The sequence below is a fragment of the Phacochoerus africanus genome, chromosome 6 (genome assembly GCF_016906955.1).
Source record: "Phacochoerus africanus isolate WHEZ1 chromosome 6, ROS_Pafr_v1, whole genome shotgun sequence".
Taxonomy (NCBI): Eukaryota; Metazoa; Chordata; class Mammalia; order Artiodactyla; family Suidae; genus Phacochoerus; species Phacochoerus africanus.
Window position 1 is genome coordinate 120,855,377 of NC_062549.1, and position 26,228 is coordinate 120,881,604.

Below are 26,228 nucleotides of genomic sequence, written 5' to 3' on the forward strand. Positions count from 1 at the left end.
TGTTTACACATCCAGCTTTTAAGATAGCATAGCTACTCTTAATACATTTCAAGTAAAGCTTTCCTGTACCTAGGTGATATGTATTTCTTCTTTCTGCAAGGGTTTCTTGAATGATATGACAGCTTGCTTAAAATGACATGTTCAAAATGCTAAATGATTTATAGAAAAATAAAGACATACAGTAATCCCAAAGGCCGTTTATATATTCTATTGACTTTGACCAATTATTAACATCCTAAGTAATTCTAAATTTAATTGCATTTGAAGACAAAGTTAATACCTTACTTTTTTTATAATTTTCACATTTCATGGAAAGTTTCAGGTTAATTATTATGTGTTAAATAAGAACAGTTATTTATTTTTTAACTATACAGTCCATGTAGCTAAGGACCTGCCGCACCCATAGCTCCTTTCTAAAGAGCAATGACCAGAGGCAATATTTTGTATATAAGTTGTCACAAAAAAGCATGTGTCCTGGACATCTTACCACAATTCATTGGACCAGATAATGTATCTTGAGCAAAAAGTGATCGCTTGTAGACTAAATAAAAAGATGAACAGTCTGTCAGGGAGTGTGGTACCAGAACTCAGGTAGTAAGGTCACTCCACACTGGAGACTGGCTAACTGACTGTTATTGAGCTCTCTTAATTGCAAGAACAGATTCACTTCTGGAGAAGTGAAAAGGAGAATTTTTGGCGGGATACAAGATGTCTTAGAGAATCAGGCGAGACAGAAACAACAGGCCTAGAAAAGGGGCAGAAACCAAAGGGGTTCAGAAAGTGGGCAGCAAGAATTGACCAGCTAACACAAGGCCTCTGCCAGTGTGGATATGTGCCACTACTGCCACTGCTGGACACGGTCAGGAGACACTGTGCCACACACCACCACAAAGAAACTTTAGGGGCTTTTCTGATGATGAGACTGAAATTTTGGCTGGAGCATCAATTGGCCATGCCTAGAATCATGTAATTTTTTCTTGGTTGGCAGAGAATACTCTCTCTTCAATGGGTTACAGAGTGGGGTAGTTTCTGCGTCCCACCAATACTTCACACAGTGGGAATTTCCCACAAAATAAATAGGAAGGGTGTGAAATAAGAAGGATGGCATATATCTATGCCATGTACCTATAGATAGAGAGACACGAATCATTCTGTTTGTGTCAGAGGATGTCCTCTGTGAGTTTGATTTTGAAACATACACATCCTGTAGTAGAGAGCAGAAACACTGGACTGGAGGACCAAAAGGGCAATGTAGATAAAGAGAAAGGGAGTAGAAGTAGAAATGACGAAAGGGATACTGAGAAGTAAAAGCAAAGTCATCAATATCCACACAGTTTCTATCCTAAAAGCAATGGATGCCAACTCTTAAAGGAAAAACAAGAAAGTAACAGTTATTCTTTGTCCCTGGCTTCACCGGTGGGTCACCAGAGCTGCTGCGTGTCCTACAAGGCAGATGAGAGAAATACCGGAGCCCAGAGGACTGGCTCTTCCTTTGCCAGAAACATTTCACAGGCCTTCTTACTTCTCCATACATACTTGAAATAAGCCCATAATAATGGGGTAGTCTCACCGTGGTTCCTTTTTCCTTAACGAATGAAAGACTTTCAAATAGAGAAGCCCCTTTTTACACACACACACACACCTTACAATGTGTACTCCTATAAACCACATGAATATAAATAAAGAAATTGATAAGGAGTAAATTGGGTTCCGGTTGCTCAAAATCTAGCATCCATGAATTTTCTATCAAGAGTTTGTGAATTTCACATTTTGCGAAAGGTCATGTTTAATATCATTCCCATCCCGCATTTTCACACAAAGACTTTTCAATAAAGTCACCCCACTTTTAGTTATCTCCAAATCCTTTTCAGCTCAAAGAGGAAAATCAGTCTACAGAGCTGGCAAAACATACAAAGGCCAAGATATTTCTTTCCAGCTCTTATAGCAGCAGTAGAAAGAAATCCCTTAAGGAACTGTACCAACTTGTTATGGATGAGTTCCCCTTGGCTGAAACCATTCATTGCCAAGGGATTGGGGTTTTCTCTGCTATGTTATTTAAAATTGCCTCAGCAGTAATTCCTTCTTGCTTGGATTTCATAAAGTTCCCAGGACTGAGGCATGACTTCCCAAGACTCCCTTCATCCTAAATGTGTCGGCATCATGGGTGCTCCAGGGCACAAGGCTGCTTTACACTAGCCTCCTCCCTGTGTTGGTTAATCATTCACGCCAATATGGGATTACATAGACACTGAAGTTTTGTACTCCTGGTTGTTTTCTAACTCTGGCACTCAAAAACAGAGGCTAAGTGAATAGACCAACAGATGTATAAAATATCAATTGTTACACTGTTTACACTAAAGCTTTGCATTAAGAAAACAAATGACAAGCTGCCTGAAGTCTGCAAAGAATAAAAACTCCTTATTATACACTTAAATACTCACTTGCCCTTATCTAAAATGAATCCATACACAGTAGTACAAGTGACTGCTGGCACTTCATTACCCACTGAAGCCTTTTTAGTGTGTTCTGAGCAGTGATTGGGAAGCCTGCTGAGTTTCAGTTTGGCTCAGCTGGTCCACAATTTTGAACCCCTACCAGTGGTATCAGCAAAGCATGTGCATAGCCTATTTCTCCATATAGTAAGATTTTTCAGCTTACTCTGAGTAGCCTCATTAGCAAACTGGGCAACATTTTTTTTTTTTTTTTTGCATGATAGGTAATACTAACCTTGGAATCCACACATATAAGGGAAGATTAAGGTCTTTTAGGGGGCTTGGTATAAAGAATGCTGTAAAGAATAAGCCATTTTCAAAACTGTTTTAGTGAATAGGATTTTGAAGTGTCCTAATTTCTGTGAACTATGGCCAATATATGGTTCTCAAAGGGTATTTGTTTTCCTGTGTCAGTCTTGATTTGGGTGGGAGGTGGGATGATAAAAGCTAAGACCAGGGAAATAGAGATGGAAATATCCAGCAGAGGCAAAGGAAAATCACTGTGAAGCTGAAAGGAATGACTGCCTGTAACTGACCAACAAGCCCTACATCCAGTGTGAATGCAAACAGGACGTTTCAGGTCAATTCAGGCAGGCATTGGAAGCTCAAAGGGGTCTTATCCAGAAAGAAGTGGGCAAAGGATAAAGTCCAGACATGCAAGTGTTCAGGCAAGCAGGCTTTAGAGCAGAATATTAGAGGCCCAGCACACCTGGAAGAAGTTTCCAGATGACTTCTTCATGATGTTATTGAAGGAGTTGTCATTAATTTGTTTTATCAACAAGAGACGTGGGACTGGACTAGGGGTCAGCATACACTCTGATTCCCCTGGCCATACTCCCCTGTGGGTAGACCTGGCTTTTCAGGCACAAAGGTATCATCTCTTTTATCCACAGACTTTTGCACAATCATTTCCGGTATCCCACATCACAGCAGTGACTTTTCCAGCTGGTTCTGAATCAAAAGATGAAGCAGGCATCTAAACTCTCTAATGATGTCTCTGAACTATCTCTACACAGAGGACACCCAGTCACTGTCTGTTCCTATGTCCCTTAAGCGATCTTTTTCTAGGGGAAAAATTGGTCCAGTCTCTTAGTATTGGGCCCTTTCATTGTTGAGTAAACTAGGCTTGATTGTTTCTCGGACAGTCCTTCCAGGAGAGCTGGGGTTAAGATATTTAGTAGGATTTGGAGTTACTATTGTGGCTCAGCAGGTTAAGAACCCAACTAGTAATCAGGAGGGTGTGGGTTCGATCCTTGGCCTCCTTCATTTGGTTAAGAATTCAGCATTGCCTCAAGCAGTGTGTGTAGGTCACAGATGTGCTAAGATCCAGCATTTCTGTGGCTTGGCCTACACCTCCAATTTGACCTCTAGCCTGGTAACTAAATGAGCTGCAGGTGTGGCCCTAAAAAGAAATGAAAAAAAAGAGAGAGAGAGATTTGGTAGGATTCAGTTCAGCTTTCTGGAGTTTCTTTTGGTGAGATACCTGAGGGTCTTTCAGGTAAGTTCTTTTTCTTCTTAGACTTTGTTAGAATATGTCTTAATCCAATCACAGAGAGAATTCAAATCCAGGTAAGGAGTCACTGTGTCATGAGGTACCACCTTGCACCAGCCAGAATGGCCATCATCAGAAAGTCTACAAACAATAAATGCTGGAGAAGGTGTGGAGAAAAGGGAACCCTATTGCACTGCTGGTGGGAATGAAAATTGGTGCAACCACTGTGGAAAACAGTATGGAGATTCCTCAGAAAACCAAAAATAGAATTACCGTTTGATCCAGCAGTCCCACTCCTGGGCATCTATCCAGAGAAAACCATGCCTGGAAAAGACACATGTACTCCAGTGTTCATTGCAGCACTACACACAATAGCCAAGATGTGGAAACAACCTAAATGTCCATCAGTAGAGGAGTGGATAAAGAAGATGTGGTACATACACACAATGGGATATTATTCAGCCTTTAAAAGGAGAGAAATAGTGGCATTTTCAGCAACATGGATGGACCTAGACATTGTCATGCTAAGTGAAGTCAGTCAGACAGTGAGACACCAACATCAGATGCTATCACTTGCATGTGAATCTAAAAAAAGGACACAATGAAATTCTTTGCAGAACAGATACTGACTCACAGACTTTGAAAAACATACGGTTTCCAAATGAGATAGATTCGGGACTGGGGGGATGCACTGGGGGTTTGGGATGGAAATGCTGTAAAACTTGGTTGTGATGATCATTGTAGAACTGTAAATGTAATAAAATTCATTGAGTAATAAAAAAAAAGAAAAACAATAAAAAGTTGATCCCTACACACTCACAGAATCTGAGTTCAGCTTCTATTTTTCTGTTTGGTATGATTTGGGGTTCCTAGAATAGAGATTCAAGACACCTGTAGCATAAGACAGCAATAGTGCCGTGAGGAAGTCTTCTTAAGACACTCATTGGCTAGAAGGGCACGTGAAACTGAGAGCAGATGTCCGTTGACTTGACTGCTGAACAAATACGTCTTCTCCAACTTCATTACCATGGTCATTTGAGGCGGTGGATTTCTATTTGGGATTAAGATAAGATCAAGATAAACTGAAGAAATCTGAATCTGATTCAATAGGGACAAACCATGGCAGGGAAGATTTGAAATGTAAACAGTTTTCAAAGCTGACTTCCACCATGAATGTTGCCATTTGGGAGTAGAGAAATGAGCTGGTGGGCCAAAGCGTCATCAGAGGGGATACAAATAATGACTCAGAGAATACCTGCATATCAAGAATTAGCTAAAAAGTTCAGAGGGATTCTTAGACATTTATTAAAAATACAGGCTTCTGTGACTCAGTGTGCGGGAATGGGAAACCCTGATGCTAGGATTATCAGAGGAGGGCTGTGCTAGGGAAATGCTGTCTGAACGAAAGAGAAAACATCATTAAGCCCCAGTCTCAGGGAAATGGTGTTTACAGGAATGAAAAAGGAAAACACGTTCCCTTTAATTGGCAAAAATATGGATAGACTTGCCCACCAGGCCACAGGGACCAGGGACTGCGACTCAAGGCCAGGATAGGGGTGCAAACTCTGGAAAATCTTTAATATCCTAGAGGCTCAGACAGAAAGGGCCACGGGCAACTGGGAGCTCAGGGAGTCTTCAGGGGATTGCCGGGCCCACAGGCGGCACGGCTGTCTTCCAGGCAGCTCAACTATGATAGAGAACCACAGCAAACTGTTTCCCAGCTCCAGCGGCTTGTGCAGCGACAGCTCCTAATATCTACAGCTTATTTTGGCTCCAATGAAGGGAAGGGGCAGTTGTTTTCTTGTTCATAGTGAAAAGCTGGTCCACCTTTAGGAATTCTTCATTCTTCAACACAGTATTATCTTTAGGGTTCAGACTCTGTGTAAGAGGATCAGGATTAAAAAAAAGTGGGATATATTCCTTAAAAGACTAATAGTCCAGTAGAGATTAAAAAAAAAAACATGATTATAAAACACCGTGATAAATAAAAGAGAAGCACTATTGGTGTATTTAAAAGGAAGTCATTACTGGAAGTTCCCCTGCGATGCAGCAGGATCCAGTGTTGCCGCAGCTGTGGCACAGGCCACAACTATGGCACGGGCTTGATTCCTGACCTGAGAACTTTGGATGAGGCCAAAAATGAAATAAAGTAAAATAAAAAGGAGTCATATTTACTGATCTATCCTGTGCTGACATAGGATGGAAGGAACATCCAAGGGACAAGAGATGCAAGGACACTGTGGGCAGCGAGGCAGAAAGATAGGCTGGACCAAGAAACAGAACGGAGAAGACTGTATGTGCCTGGGCAGGAGAGAACACACAAGCAGTTAGTTCTTTGTCCTCTTCAACTTAAGACACAAGGGAAGGGGAGGAAAAATATATACAAAATGTTTTTTTTTCAGTGTGCGTATATATACTGCTTGTATAGACACTACATTTTCTACTCATATTAAATGTTTATTATATGTAGTTCCCCGCCCTGAATTACAAAGTGTTTTATTATGTTCTGTTTCTAAGAGTAGGGATAGTATATCGCACATTTTTAACACCATTTTTTAACGTAATGCATAGTACCCGAAACAATTGTGTATTAGCGTTATCTTGGACCCAATAATTGGAGACTTCCAGTTTTCTTCTAAGTAAGTAGGAATAGGAAAGTCAATGCTAATTTGTGCAATGTGAGCTCTGTCCATTTAACCAAATTTGATGGGTGCCTACTATGTGCCAAACCCTGTCTACAGGCTCTAAAATAATCAGAAATAAGAGAGCATTATCCGGTTCTCCTTTTTTGTACTTAGCATCCAGCATACCTTTTCCTTATGCGTGTGGGCTATACTTCCTCATAGACACTGCCTTCCTTGTCCCAGTCACCTCTGTCTCCAGTGTGGGCCAACTGCAGTGCCTCGTGGTCAGTAAATATCTGTTAAAAGGATAAAACTCACATTGCCTACAAGGCCATTGACTTTAATTTTTCCATTCAAAAATTTTCAATTTTTGAATACCCTTGGGATTTTTTTAAAAAAATTGTAAGTGAAATTGGCGGTAGTATAATTTGCTTATCATCAAAAACACATATTTAAGTGTAGAATTTGCTATTTGTTGACAGCTGTCTATACCCGTTGTAAATACTGTCGCATTCAAGATACAGAACATTTCCATCAGTCTGAAAAATGTCCTTATGGCTTTTTCCACTCTCTCTCCCACCCACAAATCCCAGCCGTAGCAACCGGTGCTCTGCTTTCTATCAGCTTAGCTTTCCCTTTGTGGAATTCGATATAAATGTGTCATACAGGATGCACTCTTTTGTGGACTTCTTTAACTGAGAATAATGTTTTCTTGATTAAACCCAAGTTTTTGCATGATTCAGTAGTTTAGTTTGTTGGGTTTTTCTGCTGAATAGTATTCCATTGTGTAGACTTGCCTCTTTCACATATTAATGGATATTTGTGTTGTTTCCAATTTGGAACTATTTTGAAAAAATTGCTGTAAACTTTTGTGTGCAAATCTTTGTGTGGGTATGTTTTCATGTCTCTTGGATATATAACTCAGAGTAGAATTGCTGACTGGATTGCTTAGTGCATGTTTACCTTTAAAGGAAACTGCCAAATGGTTTTCCAAGATAATTGTGCCGTCATTAGAATACTTAAGTCATGAAAACTGGTGCAAGGTGGACACGTGCTAAAATACAAATTAATTTAAAACATCCCCATCCCAATGCCAAGTTTTTGTATCTACTAAAAATTCTAAGAGTAGTTAACTCTTTCTTTCTTATTTTGTTGACAAGAAGGATAAATACATCACTTTTGCCTGTGACTCCAAAGCGGCATTTAGTCTTACAGGTATAAATGAAGTAGAAGCCTTTCAAAGATCTAGCTTACAATTGATTGTGGAATTTTACATTAGGGAGCAATTTTGCTAAAGAAGATGATAGTTTAGGATATGATAATGGGAAAGAAAATTAAGAAGGTGAAATAGGTACTCAGATTGATCTTTTGGGCCCCAGTTCTCTCTGTCAGAAAAGTGGACATGATAAAAATGCTAGCCACTTCCTGGCATGTCATGTGAATTAAGACTTAGGAGTTCTGTAGTGGAAAACATTTCATAACTGGTAAGATTTTTCCGTGGATTCATTGAAATGCCACCTTCTAAGAAAGCCATTTTGAAAAGATTTGTACAGAGGGAAAATTACCAGGGAAATTGGAGAAAATGTTTCTTAAAGTCAAAAATTTCACTTGTAATTTAGCTTATCAAGAAATTCTCACAGCCTCATTCTCTAGTGCTTATTCCTTTGTACAGGGCATAAAATCAATAAGATTTGATGCCATAGGTAATTGGTGGAAACACCTGTCCTACAATGGAGAGGTCACCTTGGAGTCCTCAAAAGCAGCAGGGTGTATCGTTTATAGAACCCCCTTAATGTGTAACTAGAGACATACTAGTTACTACAATTAAAAATTACTATCCTCTGGCTCAGATAGAAAGTCTTTTAAAAACTGCCAGTTTGGGACAATGGAAATTTCTGCAGCAAACAACCTATTCAGAACTACATTTTCTGGGTTTTGCTGTTGTTATTGTTGTCTGGTTTTCATGGGAATCTATTCCAGAGGGTATTGATTACAGGCAGACAGAGGACGACTCCTCATTAAGATTGTCAAAGAGACCCCATTTATCTCTAGTTTGCTTTTATCCTCTTCTTAGCACTTCACAAGTTTGGTCTGGTACCCTCACCTCATGTGGGGCACGCAGGACCACCTTTCGTTCCCCAGGCCTGTCCCTCATTCCCTTAGGGGCTTCACTGCTTCTCTGTTGTAACACACGTTCCTCCGTCACAGAAGACCCATCCCTCTGCCTCATAGCTTTCTTTGGTGATCACTAAAGAACGAAAGGGTTGGCGGCCATTAATGTGGTTGCAATGCGAGAGCTTAAAACAACAATCAAGGTAGGCATTGTGAACATCTGCTGGATGAGCTAGTAAACACTTGGTGATGCACAGCGAAATTTGGGGGACTAGACACTTTAAGACTTGTTCAAATGTTATTTTTTTCGTGATCATATACCATTTTTTTTTCAAAATTTTTCCTGATTCTTAAAAAAATTCTTTGTGATTTCACCCTTTTCAACATTATCTATCATAAAACATATTGGTATTTCTCTTAAACCCAGATATAATCTATAAATTGATGGATATATGAAGAAATCAATCAAAACTCTGCTGGGTTTTCATTTATTCTTCTTTCATTGATACAACAAATATTTTTGAGTGTCTACAATATTATATGCCTAGAAATAGAAAAGCAGTCCAGAATTGTCTTGTTTTATTTACTTTTTGTTGGTGTGGGTAATGTGAAAGTCTCTTTGCATCTGAGAGAACATAGTTCCTTTGTGTACTTTCTATAGTAAAGATCTTTTGGCGGGGGTATAAGAAATTGTCTAAAATTTGTTCATTTCAATAAGATTCTAAGAATGGCTTGGTAGGAAGGGCAATGCCATCTGATCTATCACTAGCAAATGAGAAGGTCAAGATGCAGAAATACTATTAATTGCTTTTAGATCTTGATCATTCATGTCAAAAGTGTGAGGAAACTAGGAATGTGGGAACAGTTAGAATCTATCCTGTAATTCCCCAAAGTAAACAGATCTATTTTTTCATGCTATTAGCCTTGCCACATTTCTACTTGTATTAAAATATTTCCTATTATGCCTGTCAAACAGAACTTTGCAATTTACAAAAACCATTAGTTTTCATAATAATGTTGGTTAGAAGTTTTTTTAAAAGTTCTCAGATAAATTGTCTTTCAGCTGAGTGTGAGGATTGGTAAATAGCTGGCTTAACTGAGTATGAAGACAAGTAAAATATAGCTGAACATCATAAACCTTATTCATAGACATGTAGGAGGATCAGACTGGTATCTTAAAATAGCAGCAGGCGATTCAAGTTAAGTAAGGATAGCCAAGGAACCATATTTAAAAAAAAAAAGAAAAATATTGAACAAATTTCAAATTGCTAAACAGTGGGTAAAAAAGCACTCATTTAAAGTATTCAACTAGTGAGAATCAACAGAAAAAAAGTGTGACGAATGTTCAAAGTAAATTATAAAGACATGGTGGTCAGTAGTATCGAAGGCCACTTAGAAACCTACTTCATATAATTAGTGTTTACTCTATTGGAACCAGGTAGTATTTTAAAGTTGTTTCAGCAATTCTTATCAGACTACCTTCCATGTTTTATGCAATTCAAGTGATCTTTAAATTATTGTCAAATTCCACCTTAAAGAGAGCTTTCACAAAGAACATGCAATTCATATCATCTAGAGTTACTGTCATTTCTAGGCTAAGTCCCATGGAAATTCATAACTTAAAAATGAAAGTCACAAAGATGCAACTGCCTTCATAATGCCAATGCAGCGGTTATAAATATTTCATGAACGTTGCATGGGCAGGGGCAGATCTCCATTTTCATGAGTTAGAATTTGTACAGTTAAGTCTCCAGATTTTACTATTCATAATGCACAGTATGCCCTGTAGAGCATTTCATATAGTGCTTTTTTAATATTTATGTTTAATGAAGAAATTACTGTTCTGAAAAAAGAACAAGTCAAGCCAAAGATTTCTTGTTAAAAGTCTTAGTTTTGCTGAATAGTAGCAATAACAATCAAGAGAAATTACCTCATTGCTGTATTTTAGTACACAAACACATAACTTTTAAAGTAACAAGATGACTGATCACGATACATTAAACCTAAGTGAAAAGGTTCTTTCTAAAGGTTATAACATTAGAAATCTCATCTTAAAAGAATTTAAAGGTTAAAGTTGCAAAGAGCAACTTTCTAACGTATAAAAATATTTAATTACAAATGATATACTTCCCTACTGTTTCATAGTTTAAATACATGTCTGTATTTTTCTAGGTTGTTCTTTTATTCAAAAAAAAATTTTTAACTTCCTAAGATAATATTACCAAGTTCAGTAATGAATTGCTATTGCATATTTTAATGTAATTTATCAAAGCACATTATCGGTACCTGTCAGAATAAATTTTGCACTAAAAGTCATGAAAAAAACGACTGTTGTATGTGTTGAAATCAAAGAACATTACTCCTGCTAAGTTATTTTCAATGGAAAGGATAGGTGATTGCCCTCTAAATGATACTTGTCCCATGAGAAAATAGAAGCCTGAAAAAATCACAGGGAACAGGCACAAGAAAACTTCTATTCCTTGCTTTTAAAAATGAGCATTTGATATTTTGTTTCATTTTTGTCATTTTGATCAATTCTTTCAAGTAGATGAATGTTGAAAAGTGCTGCTCAGATCTTGGTAACGTTTGCAAAAGTAAGCTAAAGTTACTGATCAGCTTGTGCATGACCTAAGGCTGAATTGCCCCTTATTAGCATATATTATATATCATAATTAGATTGATTAGCAAGTCACATCTTTTCTTTTGAATACACTTCAACAAGACTGTCTTCTAATAATGAAAACAGTAGCCTTCAGATTTCATATCACTCACCTGGGAGTCAGCTATTCAAATATTTTTATTAGGCATAAACCAATAAGGTCATTAGAAATTCTGCGATGTTTCTTGAACTTACCAGCAGACGTTTATGTTTCATTTCTGATATTATTGAACCGGAGGTGGGAAATACTTTTCCTTTCCCACTTGGTTCTTTGTAATGTTATTTTCCAAAGGCTCCCTTGAGGAATTTAACCTTTATGTGATGAATTTGCAGTTCACTTGAAGTGTGTTAACCTTAGTTCCCTAATGAGTCTGGGTGTAATCCTGAGGAGGAATTTGAGAAAGACATCATGTAGCTCATTGTCAAGTTGCATTTGTCGTGCGCGTCTCCAGCTTTGCTGTTGTTCCAGTACACATTTCGATCACAATTCTTTAATTATGTCCTATATGTAACTGACCTATTTGAACAGGATCCAGAGCTGGTGCGGAACATCTGTCGCTGGGTTAGGCAAGCTGTTCAGATTCCCTTTTTTGCCAAGTTGACCCCAAACGTCACTGATATAGTAAGCATCGCCAGAGCGGCCAAGGAAGGTAAGAACCTAACTCACATCAGTTGCCTTGGTGTGTAAGCATGGGCCTAAATTGCGTAGCCATGTCAAAGGTGTATCTTCGTCCACAAATCTGTGTGTGTATCTTTGTTTAAACACTAAGAAAAGTATTCAGTTGAGCACTTGACCTCACAAAGCTGATAGGTTCATACCTATACCCAAGCTAGTAAATGGACTCCAAACTCTGGCCTGGAACAAGAACATCTATCACTTTTCCTAATAAACACCTGTTCTACTTACAAAGAATTATGAAACAAAGTCGCAGTCACAAGAAACCACTCCAAAATGTATGACCTCATAATGTAACAGTCTAGAAAAAGCTCTTGAACCTTAAATGACATTTTTTTAAAAAGACAGCAGCTTCTACATGTGAAACATAGGAGTTCTTACGAGTATATGTTTAAGGCCGTGTACTAGGCCCCATCACTTATGCTGGTAATGCTATTTAAGCTAGTGCACTGCCTTAAACATATGCTCAGTAAGTGTCTTGCATATATAAATCATACCAGTCAATGCGTGATTTTACAAATCATAAATGCTTGTGTTCTATCCAATGGAAAGTGCATCCTGATTTGTAAAGATATTGTTAATTACCTGGAAAATAAGACTGAACACAAAACATTTGGCATCCACAAATCTGTATAATAATTGGAAAAATAAAGTGGTGGTAGTTAAAATTTTTTATGTCTAACATTTTAAGCATAATTATAGGAATGAAATTAGTGAATAACATTTGAGGGGAAGGCATGTTCTCAAGAGAAAGTAGAGTGTGTATTTTCCTGAGTTGTGTGAGTTTAATTGGGTTTTAACCATCGTCCCTTTAAGAACTGCCGTTAAATGTGGATGTGTTTTTCATAGGTGGTGCAGATGGTGTTACAGCCACCAACACAGTCTCAGGTCTCATGGGATTAAAAGCCGATGGCACGCCCTGGCCAGCGGTGGGTGCTGGCAAGCGGACTACATACGGAGGAGTGTCTGGTAGGTGTGGCCCTCTCCTCGCGTGTTTGCTCCCTTGGAAGCTGGTGAAAAATCAGGAGAACATGTTACAAGTGAGAATATTGAGTCTTCATGATCTCAAATTCTTATAACTCGTTGAGGGTCAGAATTCCTAATAGTTACGACAAGTGGAGCAGATTGAGCAAGTAACTAATAGCACAAGATAAGAGAATTCCAAGATGGGGGAGTTGCCAGTATGGCTCAGTGGGTTAAGAACCTCTGTCTCTCTGAGGATGTGGGGTTCGATCCATGGCCTAACTCGGTGGGTTAAGGATCTGGCGTTGCCACAAGCTGCTGCATAGGATCTAGTGTTGCTGTATAGACCCGCAGCTGCAGCTCCCATTCGACCCCTAGTCTGGGAACTTCCATATACTGTAGGTTTGATGATAAAAAGAGAAAGAGAATTCCAAGATAGGTTTTCACACAAATTCTACTCTCTTGTGGTCTGTGCATTACTCAGAATTTATCATTGTCACAATTGTCTCGTCAGTACTAGTAGAGGCTAATACCAAGGCCTTCTAAGGGAAAAATATAAGCACCCTGATTATAATATCATTTTTCATAGTCTGAATTAATTTCTACTCTTCCTAGAATTTTGAAATCTACCTTCTTCAAAAATCTTACTTTCACAGCCATCTCAAGACATTAAGACATTATATTTATAGATTCGGGTGACAAGATACTTGCAGACCTCACACCTTTGCACACTTTTGTCATCATAAAACACTTGCATTTGAAACAGAAAGAGAAGTTTTAATCCCAGAGTCCAGGTCAGGATCTTTGCCCTGTGCCCTCTGTTGCTGTGACAACATGAACTTGGTCTTGCAAAGACAACGCTGTGAGGTTCTTGACTGTACTGGTATGGGGATTAGTCTCCTTGGTGATAGAGACAGTGGTAAATATACATAACATAGCGGTGTCCCACTGTTCAAGAAAAGCCTTGCTGAATCAGACCAAAATGTGCTTTTGGAAGAGGCTGCATAGACACAAATAAAGCTCTTTCCATGCTGAGGTATTATGTTTTGAGAGAGTGAAGTGTGTCTGTAAGCATGACTTAAAAACAAAAAAAAACAAAACAAAAAAAAGGAGAAGAGTACATTCTGATTTTAATTGAATGCCATTCCCACAATGTCAGAAAGAGGAAGGCTGACAAGGAGCACCTGCTCAGGGTCCAGACCGAAGTCTCTTTTATGAAGAACCATCAAACAGGGCCTTAAATAGTATCATAATGCAGAATAACGTGGCCTGAGTTAGCATGTGTCTCAGAAAGAGTCGAGAGATTCCAGAGTCAGGCTGTAACATGCACTCTGTTTTCTGTCAGCCCATTTCAATTTTTCCAGCCTGCCATGTTGACAGCAGAGAATGAAGGAGGTCACAGAGGGTTCTGAACATTAAAAATTAATAAAAGAACTATTGCAGTAGTATTTTATATAAGTAACACCATTCACATTTTCTCATTTAAGCTGCAATTTCTGAATATTCTCTCATACTATAACTCAGTCTAATAAAACCACAGAATTATAGCATTAGAAAAAGTCTTTTGTGTTGCAGTCTTTTAAGCACACACACACTGGAAATTATAGCCGTACCTGAAAACAAGTTCTGCTGTACCTCAGGGCCTGTTAACATTTCCATAAAACTCTATTTCTAAGATTTATAAATTCATCTGTAAGTACTCACTTGGGCTATAAGCTCAACCAAGGCTGAGTGGAACTTTCATTTTAAACAACAAAACGTTCTTAACGTTTTTAAGGGCTTGCACCTCATTTCTAATAGGTTCTATATGAAGTCCCTTCGTATGAAACAATTTGTTTTGAAAATAACTTCTCTCCGTGTTGACAAAATTAATAGTTTTTCTCACTGAAAGCAATGTTTGTTTTAATTTAAAGGTAATATAATCTGAAAGGCAGTTTAAACAGGCAATGACAATACATTTTAGTAGAGAAGTCATTTCTGTGACAGAGTACCTTCAAGATGAGTTATAGTAAACCCTAGCCTAGCAAAACGTGTTATTAGTAATGACTTCAAATTTTAGGAGGGATGGAAATATCAAAATGGCTAAATACTGTTCCTACTTTTATCAGTTATGGCTGTCAGGACTTCAAATGCTGCTTCAGTATAGAAAATCACACAAAATACACCAGGTATTTTTTTATAGGACTTTAAAAAAAATTCCCACAGCACAATGCTAATACTTGCCCAGTGTTCTCTCAGAGCACTAGAAGGTCTGCTTTTAGAAGAGCTGCCTGAATCAGATTTTTTTAAGTGAAAGCTACAAAAGAATTCAATTTTGAATAGCCACCTGAAATACAACACGTATTTTCCATTGCCGGGGAAAGATACTTTTTTTCTCTCTCAATACTCCCTAGCTCTTTATCAGTCTTTATTGTTTTTTCTCAGAATAAGATTCCTACTATTTGAAATGAAGGTTTCATTTTGTTTAAATGGGGAAATGGTGGGGAATGTAGAATAGAACGTGTTCTGTAGAAAATGGTCACATTTCGATAATGTCTTTCTCTTAGAACACCTGAGCTAATAAGGTGACTAGCATCAATAACAGGACCTCAGCTAGGGAACATCAGTCGAGTCGAATCATTTCACATGATTAGTCCGGATTCTAGAGTATATATACTGCAGCAGTGTTTCTCAAACTTTGGTTGCCAATCATGAGTGTATTATGGAATCAAGCTTAGTGAACTGTAATAAAAAAAAATTAGTGAAATAGAATAGAAAAAAATGTCAGAATGCTTTGCACACATTTGGGATAAACACTGCTTAAACATCTTTTTTAGTTAAACACATGAGATATATATATATATATATATATATATATATATATATATTTCTGTCCTAGGTCATAATGTAAAATGCACTTTTTATTTTGGTTAACTTCAGAAACATTGGAAAGCTGCTCTTTTAGAAGGCAATTTTTGTTAAATAAAAGACATCCTTAAGCCTGTAGACATCATTGAGTGAAGTAACTTCTTGTTGAAGTTTAAAGTTTATATCAAAAGGGAGAGTTAGGTCTTGATTCCAAGGTCTCATCCTCAACTTTGTTATTTTAGAGACGGCATTTTCCAACTCCTCTGTCGATGATTAGATTGGAGTGGGGAGGGCAGTGAAATACGTGAAGCAAACTCATAGTAAAATGATCTATAAACCTGGGTTATAATAGTCGGAGAAATACCTGGCAAGATTCGTGATAGCAGTATGAGTCCATTAAAGGTGATTTCATAGTGAGAACAGTATCAAAAGAAAGCTTGTTCAGTATTCATGGGGAATATGTTTGTGAAACTACGATGGCTAATTAAGCTCTCCACCATACAAGTCCTTGGTCTAAAATGCCTAAAGAATCAATGTACTCTCCCCTCCTTTGGACCTAATACTCTAAGTTGTTACCACCTAACTTTCTTTTTTCTATGATCCGTACAGAACCCTTTTTTAACATCAAACAGCAGTTAGTTCATGTGTCACTACACAGTTGAGTAAATCATGTTTCTTTGTTTTGTTTTTTGAGGGGGAGGAGGGGAAAATTCCTTGACTTTATTTATTTGTTTAGAAGAAACACTCATCTCATCAGGAACATTATTCATAAACTTTACCTCATGTAGATTACTTATTATTTTTCCTAGTTTTAGTTTAGTGAATTTTTTCTTGGTTGAGCTTCAAATTTTGACCTTTTTCTTGACCTTGTCCCCCAATAATAATGGTATCTTAAGCTCACCTCTAATTCAGTGGTCACTGTCACCAGTATAAACGGCGTTATCCAGCTGTGGTGTGACATTTTCCCATGAAGTCCTCCCTGTGGGTAAAATTCTTTCAAAGATGGTTTAAAAAAATGAGTGCTGCATGGCGTAACTAAAGATATGTCTTTCTTGCAACTGACTTCAGGAGGATAACATTTATACATTTACAGCTGCATCAGGAGAAATAGCAGTCAAGCAGTAGGGTAGACTCATTTGAAGGAGTTTTCGTTGTTGTTCCTTGTTGTGTTTTAAATGTTTCTTTTTATTAATGAGGATGGGCATTTTCCTTAGGTTTTTTGTGATGTCATTCTCCCATACATATTTTGTTTGTTTTACCCGTTAACGCATCAACACACATACCCACATGTAGGGAAACATTCTGAAATTTCTCTACAAAGGGACTGTGAGATGATGATAGATACTTTAGGCTCAATATAATATTCTTCCTACAAAGTTGAAAAATTAACTCTTTGTAGTAAATTATTTTATTTGCCAAATCTATTTTATTTTATCAAAAAAAGGAACTTCCTATTCTCAGTTTCAAATTTTGGATGTTTGTTTGAAATTATTGATCCTGTATCAACTTAGTTAAAACAATAGAACACTATTGTTATTCACTGTTAATACTTACGGAGTTCTAATTCATCAAAGACTGCCTTCGAGATCTGATCTCTATTTCAGGAACCCAGATTTTACTAATCACCTGAAGGATATTCCAGAAGGCTAAGAAATTATTGTATTATTTATCAATAAATGATAATAGCACACTCCATAAATGCTCTTACATTCTAGAATAAATGGTGTGCGATTAGAAATCTAGCTGTGTGGACTACTGGACATGGAACACTAACTGAGCTGTCACAGATACAAGCCTCCTAAAGGTGTTTTCTTTGTAAAATCAACATAAGAAATACTAATAGAAGAAGGTGCAAGTTAGGAATCTGCTAGTAATTTGTAACTCAGTGCAGATGTAGGGCTAGAAATGACTACAAACTGTATAGTTCAGAAAACTTGCAGGAATCAGTGTGGTGACTTAAAAAAAAAAAAAAAAAAAGAATCTTAAGCATTGACTCCATGCTGCATCTTTTACATTTGTCTTTGAAGTAGTTTCTCAGGAGTTATTGGTGTTATGCAGTAACTTAGCAGTATGCACTCAGCTACTGGGCATGAAATAAGCACAAATCATAAAATTCAACTTATTATAATTATTAGCAGCTATTATGTAAAATGGAGAAGATAACAAACATACTAGATTGGAAACTCAGAAGTTTCAGTTACATTTTGGTTTGAATAACTGTTTTCACACATGCAAGCAACTGAAAATTTTGACAAGATTGCTCTAACTTCTACTGTACAGTTACAATTGTATCATAAGAGGCAATACTGGTATTTTTTAAATAGGAAGTAGTTCTTAATGGGCTGGAATTTTTTATCTGTCAATCTCATGATTACTGATGCATAAAATCCTTGTAGAAAAACACGCCTACTATCTGTCATAAAATTTCAGTTATCTATTGTAACCATCTTTATCAATAAATAAGAGCTTAGATTTTAATACTGAAATGTCTAAAATAACCTGATAAAGATAATATTTAAATGAATAAAAAATATTCATTTTTATTGTGATAAATCATGCCAAAAAGAATATTTAAAAGGAGAACCTTCCACTTTATGCTTAGTTACTTCTTTTCTTTTTTTCTGTGTATCAACATAATGCAACAAATCTAGCCTATTATTCACATGTTAAAAACATTCTTAGACTATCACAAGTTTAGCTGATCAAATTATTAAAGAACTTGTTATATAAATATATGTACTATATTTGCAGAATAGTCAAAATTGGGCATATCAAATAAAGATGCTGAATTATAATTTTCATTATAATTTATCAGTTTAGTTGAGAGAAGCTCACCATTAGAACTATTCTCATTTAAATCATGCTCATTTGAATATATTCATGTACAGATTGACAAAGAATCCCCTTTTGCCTTATATTGCTTTTCCTGGAGCCCGAGTTTCTCACTGTTTGGCCGTAGTTGGTCTATGCAGGAGATCAGAGCCCTAATAATAGATTTTTGACAGTGAGCTCGCCTGCTACCTGCCCTACACAGATCCTCACTGTTCATGTTTGCTTCATGGCAACAAAGCAGACAGAAGGAAAATGCCAAGTGCTGAGTTTGAGGTACAGCCTTGCCTTGGCTTGACATTTCAGCAGAATAGCAGTTTATGAGATGCATAATTTTTCATCTGGGACTCAGCTGCCATACTCATAGATGCTTACAGCTCATCAACGGACTGGAGCAAGGGCAAAGGTTTAAAGCAGAGATCAAGGTCTACATTCTTTCCTTAGATATTTTAAAATAACTTGTCCGGCAGCTAAATGATAAAATCAAATGCTGTTTGAGAGCTAGTAAATTCATGGGTCTCTGGATATTATATATATTCTTCTTTGTTCAAAATTAGGAAAATAAATTAATGTCTGCTACCAGTTCCTAAGAAAATATTTGATAGACTTTGTAAACGAAAGGACTCTGACAAGCATATTAAGAAAACTTACCTTTGCAGCACTGGTAATGAATTATTAAATTTCTTCCCTCTGTGTGTGTGTGTGTATGTGTGTGTATTTCATAAAGAATGACTTCAAGCTTGAAATTAATCAAAAAATGTTCTATTATGAAAGTAAAACTAGAGAGTATTGTGTCACTGTTTGAGCTTGAATTTAAATATTCACAGATTCATGCATATCTACTGTACTAAAAAATCAGTGTAGGTACACGTCAGTGACTGTTTAATTTAGAGCTACACATCTCTGTAAGCTTCAGAAACAGTTCACCATGTCACAGTCTCATACAGAACAATGGTACAGTACATTGGATTAATTAAAGAAGCCTTGCAGAGAACTGAGTTCTCAGTATGTCAAGATTTCAGTTTTATGTTAAATATTTTCTAAAGGCCAGACCCTTAAATCTCAGGGGTTGTACCAAGCAGTGAGCTGTGAATTTAACCATAGGCTAACTGCTAATGATAAGGAAAAGAGTCCTAGTTGAGGCAGCTGTAATATAGTCATTGGATTAGGCTATCAATCACTGGGCTCCCTAAGGAAAAGGGGGAGAAGACCAAACAGTGAGAAGGGAAATTAGGAAAGGAGGGCATGACTAGAATGAGATTCTTCACCATCTTTTTCCATTCGTTGGCTTAAATCCCTAAGCCTCAGACCAAACCGCTCAGCAAACTCTGGCTATAAAGCCAACGCATTTATTCCTAACATCTAGAGAACTATCAAAATGTCATTGGTTCTCAGTTGTTAAAGACCTTGAAACCCTCCAGAAGCAAATGTCCAGATTACATAATAGAAAATAGACTAAGTCTTAATTGTTGGACTTAAGATTTGTATGATTATGTATCAGATTCATGTATGTTCATAAAGGCAGTATTTCTATTTAACTTCGAAACTGTAGCCAGTTTTTACTTATGCAAGTCCTGTTGGTGAGGCGAGACTCCAGTAGATCAGTGGTTCTCAAACTTGACTGTGTACCCGTACCTGGAGGCCTTCTTAGAATACGGATTCCTGGATCCTTTCCTTTGCGTTTCTGATGCACAAGTCTGGGAGGGCCTGAGAACACTGCGCCATAGATGAAGTAGTGTTGATGTCACTGAGCATTTTGGTTTCAATAACCTATTTCTAAAATCATTTCAACTAGTGGTAAAATTAGAGCATCGTGATAGCATATAAATACAGAATACCTGCCCACAGTTAGGTATCTGAAGGGAATGGTAGTAAATAGTCTCAGAATTCATTCCTAGAAAAAGTATAGAACACAGTATTTGAGGTCTCAGAATAGAAAATATGGCACCCCATTCCAGATTAATGTTGAATACAAACCATTGTTTGTGCAAAGAGAATCCATTCTGAGTGCCACTAAATACAATTTATGGATATTAGTAGTCCTTTAAAGAAGAAATAGGTGTCAGAGATAGACAAGGGTAAAATTAAGCTCACTGCGGTGAAATATTATGTTTTTATTCTAGACTTTATGCAGATATGAACATACCACATGATAAGAGTTTTCTCCCAGCACAGGCACTTAACATATCGATGAATGTAGTTATTCTCAGACTCTTGAAATGTAGAAGATAACAGCAGTGGTAGCCTCCTATTCCCTCTTCACTCACTTCTCTCCAGTCATCCACATGCAAGGGTATCATGGTATCATTTTATCGTAAAAGGGCGGAGGTGACCACCGTTGTGGAGAGAAGCTATTTCAGTGCACAGTATTCCCTGCTGTTCGCATGATTACTCTCTGCATTGAGGGTCTTCCAGACTCATGTTTGCAGCCCATTTGCAATACTGCTCATCAGTGATGGAAACTGCCTGCAGCCTTCTTGGATGGAGGAGTGCTTGGCAGCCCAGACAGTTTATCATCATGTGAATACCTGAGGAGTTCGAAGAGGTCCTTGGGTTCCAACAGGTCCCTAAGCGTGGGGCATAGTGAACCCTTGAGAGGCCCATGAGTTACATGATCCTTTCAAGGTGCAGACTGCCAAGACGATATACCGGAGTAACAGTATAGGAAGCATTAGGATTGGAGGAGAGGAGGCAAGGGGATCTGGTCCGGCAGCTGAACTTTCTTTGCTGTGCTTTTGCAGAAAGTCCAGCAGTTTAATTCAAGTCAATTAACAAACGTTGGTTCAGAAAGTGTACCAAGGATTCCATATGCATTATGTCAGTGGTCTTCAACTTTTATGCTCAAAATATCCCCCATTTTAAAAATTATATACAGTATACTCTTCATCCACTTTGGGTTTACCTTTACAAATTTTAGCTACAAGTTTACCTGATAGCAAAAGACAGAATTCCCCATGTTCTGCAAATATTCTTTCTTAAAATGAAATTACTACAGCACAATTTTAAATAAATAGAATAGAGCCTATGTAGCACGGTGATTTTATACTCATCATCATTTATTTAAAAATACACAAACTTTAAAAGATAGTTGAAAGTTTTACATACTTTTTTCTCCCCTTGAACTAATACTTTAGATTAATTTTTCTCACTAGATTTTATTCTGTTTTCATATATTTTTAAGCTTAAACATCTTTTGTATATCATACTATGGACTTTGTCTTTAAAAAATATATGTCTGTAAATGGACATTTTTTTAAATTTCTGGATTAAGGCTTGAAAGGGTAACATTTTTTCTTTTGTATTGTTAGAATTTAAAATTTGTACTTTATCATAACAATGTGTATAAGTAATTATTTTTCAACAAGAAATTAAATTTTATTGGAAATATATTTCTTAATGAGAAAAATTACTTTAAAAAATTGATCATGTATCCATTGATGCATATTATTCCTAAAAATGTTCAGCATCCATTCTATTCTACTTTTATTTTTTAGGTATGTACACTGAAAAATCCTTGTTCATCTAGATAATTTTAAAATTGAAAGAGACTAGCCCTCAAAAGCAAAAAGCAAATAAATAAATAAATAAATAAAAGAATAGAAGGAGTTTTATTATAGTCATTTCACTCAAGTCTTGGAGCACCTTTCATATTACTAGCTAAACATTACTTAGTGATCTTCACCAAAAATAATTAAATAATTTGGTGTTTCTCATTTAATTTGTTGAAGCAGTAGCCTGAACGTCACCTGACTTGCAGAAATAGTTGTTATTCTGTGATAAACCCAACACCAGTATTTTGAATTATCATTTTGTTTGATACCTCAGAATTTTTACACCATGTGAGAATACATCCTTGCAGTATTTGAGGTCATTGTGAAATTTGCTTTTATTCTAAAGGGGAAAAGGACTGTCAAGACACAGGAGTTGGGAACAGAAGAGCCAGCATGATGTCCTGACTATATTCTTTCTCAGGCATATAAAATTTCAGAAATAACTATATGGAAACTGGGGACCTGGAAAGGATTCCTTTCAAATCAGTTTACCCATGGAATACACACTGCCACATGGAGTGCATCACTGGGTGTGCATACTACTGTGATATGGACACTAGCCTATCTCATCTCTTCACACACCTTCATCACAATGAAGCAGTACCTCGGTTTTACACTTTATGTAAACTCGACTGCGTCTCATAAAGCAGCACCAGCAATTTTAAGAAAATGTTTATGCTCAGGTTAGTAAAGTTCAGTGTATAAGTTAATATGTACTGGTAGTAGTAGTTGAATATTTATATCATTTGTGTTACTAGCAAAATGGATCAGCATTTCTGCACTCCTGAACCCTAGCCATTCAAAAAATGAGTAGCAGCTATGTGGAGTATATCAAGGCCTTTTAATCATACGATCTTAATGTGCTCAGCACTGTATTGAACCCTTTAAGCGCATTCTTATTTAAATAACCCTATGAGGTAGATACTACTGGGCCCATTTTACAGACTTAGAACTCAAACTCCAGACAGTGAAGCCATTTGCCAAAGCTTACGTAGCCAGGACATATCATACTTTGGATTCAAGCTCAGATCTGTCACCAAAGATGAACTGTTAGGCATTTTTTTTATCAACGTCATCATCCAAAATCTGCCACATACATCTAAATGTATAAATATGGTGCACTCCTTCAATTCTAATAGGCTGCAAATGTGACTTAGTAATCTATAATTTATTCTGTCTGGATTTAAAAGTCTGTAAGTGTACTTTTCTGTGAACATTGTCAAAACCAGGTCCCTTATTATCTATATCACTTCTTCTCCAAATTGGAAATTGAGTCAAATAGGAGGATTCGGGGGAAAATTCTTGAATTTATTCCAAAGAGCAACAACACAAAAATGACAGGAAGCATTTAGGTGTTTTTCTTAAAGTGTAAGCATGCAGCATTTGTTTGAAATGAAGCTGTCATCTATATAGCTATAAATAACCTTATTTGTTACTGACTTAGATACACTGTATGAGAGCTCGGTCCAGCTGTGATGCTGAGAACAAGCCTTGGATGTCCTTCTTAATTCCTTCTTTGTATTCTTCAGTCAGTTACAAATGACCATGTGTTCCTGCAATTTTCTCACCTTCTTTTTGGACAGATCCATCTTATTCCCTGGGAGTAGTACCATCTCCTTTATAATTTCAACTGAGCTTGCAAAAAGCACTATTAAGTAATTCAGAGATGCTAGTTTTTCATTAGGTGTGGAGAGAGAGAAGGACATTTTGAAAGAAAGTGGTGAGGAGGAAGAAGAAATTAGGCCAAAAAAACCTATGCTGAGCCCTTTCTGAAAGGGCAAAAGAAAACCACACCATTTCTTACTTTCCCTCCTTTAAAGTAAAAGAAGATAAATATATTAAAATAAGAAGAAGGTGAAGTTCACGTTGTGGCGCAGCAGAAATGAATCCAACTAGTAACCAAGAGGTCACGGGTTCAATCCCTGACCTTGCTCAGTGGGTTAAGGAACCGGCGTTGCCCTGAGGTGTGTGGTGTAGGTCATAGACATGGCTTGGATCCCGCATTGCTGTGTCTGTGGTGTAGGCCAGCAGCTAAAAGCTCTGATTCAACCCCTAGCCTGGGAACCTCCATGTGCCATGGGTGCAGGCCTAAAAAAGAAAAAAAAAGAAAAAGAAAAGGAAATAAGAAGGTGAAACCGTCTTAGAACACATGGCACATTACATTATGGTATGGGAAATTTTGATCAGTGTGAAATGATTTGAAAAGAGGTACATAGACATAAGTCAGGGGACATTCCTTGGACATCCTTGTTCATTTAGCACATCTGTTTAAGGTGGACCAATTTGGATTATGAGCTCCTTAAAAGTAGGAGCCATTGCTGTTTCTTCATCATCTCCTCTGCAATGTAGGGAAGTTAGAGACATATTGTTGACATGCAAGAAATACCTTTTGATTCTTTATATGCAGTTGTGTACAATTCAGAAGGTTTTGGAAATCAGACTTCCTCTTAAATCTCTGCCATCTATCTTGACTTGCTGGTGAGCTTTTGGTAACTGAGTAAGATATACTATTTGATTGTAGGCTCTCTCATTATGCACCAGGTGCTAAGAGCTTTTTCATGTATGATGTCATTTAATCATTACAACCTGCTCAGGTGGTCACAGTGAGTGAGTGGCCTGTTTTACTGGAAAAGAAACTGAGGCACAGAAAGAGCAAGTAAATTCTGTAATGCCATTCACCTGGCATCTAAGTATATTTGGATTCATGCTACCTGACTCTTGAAATTATGAATTTATCTCTGTGTTAGAGCAACTTCACTACCTCAGCTCATTCTAAATTTATTAATTTACTCCATTATGCTTTTGTAAGGTTCTTAACATATTATAGGATGAAAATATAGAGATACCCACTTTTGTATTTCTTTAACAAAAAAATTTAGATTGAAAATAATATATATATATACCACTAAGATTAATCACTGTTTAAAAAAAAATCACAGTAATGACAGGTCACAATTATACTGTAAGTGGTCTAGTAAACCTCTCAGTATTCCTATTAACCTCTGTGCTTCATGCATTTCTCATATTAATATACTGAGAAATAACACAAAGAAACATATGTACTTTTCAAGGCAGATGCCAAAGGTTTAATGGATCAAATTATTTCTGTGCTGAATTTTTATTCACTACTTTCAAACAGTTGGTCTTTTACTTTAGTCCAACGTTAAAATGGAATTATAAATTTCTGTCTTAAATGGTGTAAAATAAAACATACTAGAAATGAGTTTGGTTAACAATAATAGTTTGAGTAATTGAAATATCTTTTTGCCTTGGCCTTTCTAGCTCCCTAAATCCTTGTTTTAATAGCAGGTTTAACCTAGACGAGGGCATGGTAACATTTTTGTAGAAATAATGTGTGTGTGTGTTTTCATAGTTGTTCCTTGTCCATTATTATAAATCATTTCCAAAAGACTTTTCTTTAGGGGCACCATATTTATTTAGGTTTATAATAGAACAAGGATCCTCAAAATGTGTGATGTGATGATCGTCACCTAAGGACCTTGTTGAATATGCCAATTCCTGAGTCCAGAGAGCATCTAATTCAGTAGATCTGAAGTGCCAAGAATACATACTTTTCTCAATGAGAATCTCATAGGATTCTGAGATCTGTAATCTTCAGTCCCCAGTTTGATGGAGGGTAAAGCTTAATGAAGGGAATTTCACCATCATAAGGTATATCTTTGTATAAAAAGTTGAGGTTTTTGTTTCAAGGAGAATGAAGAGAACCAATATGTCTTTGACGGTTCAATTAAGTGACTGATCTTTCTAATAATAATTTAGATTTTAAGTGAGTAGACCCTTAGATAGACTCTCCAAAATTCTCAATAAAAGGAAGGTATGAAGACATAAAGAGTGACAAAAATTCAAAGGAACAGCAAAAAATTGACTTAGCTTTTAGCCAGTTGTCACAGCTCTCAAGCAGTTGTCACTAACTTTCTATATGGTGAGCTTTACTATGGGTATTAAATTTGGGGTGGTCTGAT

General features: G+C 37.0%; 1 protein-coding gene across 1 annotated transcript in view; it reads left to right on the plus strand.

Moving 5' to 3' along the window:
- Nucleotides 1-26,228, plus strand: part of DPYD (dihydropyrimidine dehydrogenase) — a 787,163-nt gene that overhangs the window by 567,384 nt on the left and 193,551 nt on the right. Inside the window, exons 17-18 of the mRNA XM_047785223.1 lie at nt 11,909-12,029; nt 12,905-13,024. Of these exons, the coding sequence (XP_047641179.1) occupies nt 11,909-12,029; nt 12,905-13,024 (241 nt within the window). The remainder of the gene's footprint in view (nt 1-11,908; nt 12,030-12,904; nt 13,025-26,228) is intronic.